Source organism: Pterocles gutturalis, unplaced genomic scaffold, assembly GCF_000699245.1.
Source record: "Pterocles gutturalis isolate BGI_N339 unplaced genomic scaffold, ASM69924v1 scaffold21100, whole genome shotgun sequence".
Lineage (NCBI taxonomy): Eukaryota > Metazoa > Chordata > Aves > Pterocliformes > Pteroclidae > Pterocles > Pterocles gutturalis.
The window spans coordinates 1,983-4,567 of NW_010138851.1; the positions used below are offsets into that span (position 1 = coordinate 1,983).

The 2,585-nt window shown below is 38.1% G+C and overlaps 1 protein-coding gene across 1 annotated transcript in view; it reads right to left on the reverse strand.

The window, feature by feature from the left end:
- Positions 1 to 252: 252 nt before the first annotated feature.
- SPAG1 (sperm associated antigen 1) overlaps positions 253 to 2,585 on the reverse strand; it is a 39,738-nt gene continuing 37,405 nt past the window's right edge. Inside the window, exons 17-18 of the mRNA XM_010083162.1 lie at positions 541 to 915; positions 253 to 384 (exon numbers count right to left, since the gene is read on the reverse strand). Coding sequence (XP_010081464.1) covers positions 253 to 384; positions 541 to 915 — 507 coding nt within the window. The remainder of the gene's footprint in view (positions 385 to 540; positions 916 to 2,585) is intronic.

Consider the following 2,585-nt stretch of genomic DNA (forward strand, 5'->3'; position numbering starts at 1 on the left):
AAAATCAGTATGCCAAATAACATGAACTCTTTTACTGAACACAAAGACATCCATTAAATTCTACAGGTTAAAAATTTATACAGCTACAAGACAAGAAGAGCAGCAAGTTTTAAATTTGCACATGCTGTCAAAACAAAACAGAATTCCAACAGTCCCAGCAGAGACCCACTTCAACCCAGGCAAGTTTGCAGAGTTCATACATCCATGTTATAAACATGAGCTATATGCATGCAACCAATACATTTTAACTTCTTAAAGTTCATAAACCTTTTTAAGGCTCTCAAGATCCTCCAAAGAGTACTGATTATTCTGGTTTTCTGAAAGTAAGTCAAACAGTTGCTGAACCTCTTCTTTTTCATTTTTGCTAAGAAGGGCCAGCACCACCTGGAAAAACAGATTATTCTATAATTAGCACAGGGTGATTGAAAAATCAGGGTGTTTGACAGAGTTATAAAATCAGTGTATCATTTCCTTTTAAGACATGACAATTCCCTTGGCGTTTCTGTACAACTTTAATACACATTCAATCTGGGTTCTTACCTTAAATCTTTCTGCTTTGCTCAGGTAGAAAAGGTGCTGATATACAAGGCCAGGATCTTTCCCAACTACGTAATGTTCCAATGACTGGATAAAAATCAAAAAGATTTCTCCTTCGAGTTTGTTACTTAGCAGCACTGGCAATTTTTTTGGATCAGTAACTGTTAAAAGATCTGCACAAGCAGCTTTATCCTTATTGGTGTTCACTGCATTGATCATCTGCCCGAAGTCATAAGCGTTGGATGGTTCAGAAACACGCAGTTTCTCAGAGGTATGCAGCGGCACGCTCTTCTGAACAGCCTCCTTAGGAGTAACATGATCAGTCACCTCTTCTGCTGTAGCAAACTGTGTCTCCTCCTGCTCATCAGAGTCAACCACCTTCACAAAGAAAATGGCAACAGATCATTTTCATGTGGACATATGGAGAACCTGAAGCCATAACAAACTGCATGTGTCTATCAATAATGTCACTACATTAAAGTGACACTACATTTTACTCTTTGTAAAAAAAAAAAAAAAAAGCCACCTATGTTCTTTTATGTCCTAAATCCCTCCAGAATAGTAGCTCTAATTAATCTCTAAAGATTTGGAGTAAAAAGTTTTGGAGTATTGTGTTCTATATTTCAGCCATCCTTAGTATCAAGAGATATATCTTGACTGTCTTTTATATAATTATAGCTTGATTAAAATGGAATAATAATGATAAATCTCAGCTTCTGATCTTCCTTACTTTTCTTTGCAGCCTCGTGCTGTAATAGTAGCTCTAATTAATCTCTAAAGATTTGGAGTAAAAATTTTTGGAGTATTGTGTTCTATATTTCAACCATCCTTATGTCAAGAGATATATCTTGACTGTCTTTTATATAATTATAGCTTGATTAAAATGGAATAATAATGATAAATCTCAGCTTCTGATCTTCCTTACTTTTCTTTGCAGCCTCGTGCTGTAGCAGATGAGACAGGGCAGGCTCTCTAGGGGGGCAAACAGAAATGCTTCCTGCCCCACCCCTGCAAAAGTCACCACTGCCAGTAACGCAGTCAGCTGCTCTGTGAACAATGCGATCACTGCCCAGAGTTCCTCAGAACACTCTCCAGGTCCCTTTGTTTGTCACAACTCAGAACTTAACCAACACTACACCCAGCTTACATAAAATCCCATGAACTCGTGACAATGTGAAGTGTTTCAATGGAACAGACTGTTTCTGTGTTAATAACGGCACTTTCCATTATACCACCGTTTGGAAATGACATTATCAAATCACAGCATCACTGTACAGACGGGTAACTATGTATTTTAACTACTTATTTTAAAATGAAAAGGGAAAAAAAAATTCTTAAAGGACCAGCAAAGCTACAATCCAAAAAATATCAGATGACTGAGAAAATCCTTTCATCGCCTAATTCTAGCGAGAACTCTGCACGGCTAACATTTTGATCCAGTACATAACACTACATCACGTATCTCTTTTATAAGATCCTACAGATATTTTACACATACTCTTGCTCTTTAAGGCAGGATTTCATTCTCCAGACCCGTAACTTTCCTACCAGCACAAGAACAGCCAGCACGCCTGCTGACACGGAACCTTTGCCAGCACAGCCCCACGGGCTTCCTGAGAGCACAGACCTTAAAAGCAGAACTGCTATTTGACAGGTATTTCAAAGTCTAAGCAGTTTTTGTTTACAAGGAGGATATCCTCAAGTTTAGTGCCATCTAAATATACTTTTTTCCGTTTCTGCAGTGCTTTCAAATCCATTTTGAAGCAGTCCAAGCTTTACTATAGAATGTAATGAACACTGAACACATCATATGCAAGAATCCTCCAAAATGCCCTCAAAATAATACAACCCCATCCCCAAAAAGTGTACAGCTAAGAAAGTGCAAAACAAAAAAAAAGCTTTAATATTATATCTTCAAATGTGTGCTTCTGTACTGCCTGCTGTTAAAAATCACCAGATATACCTCTTGTATGGTTATTTTCTTCCTTTGCTTTTGTTGACCGTCAGCTACAGCACTGCTGGCAAGGTTCAGCAGTCGGGGAACCTCC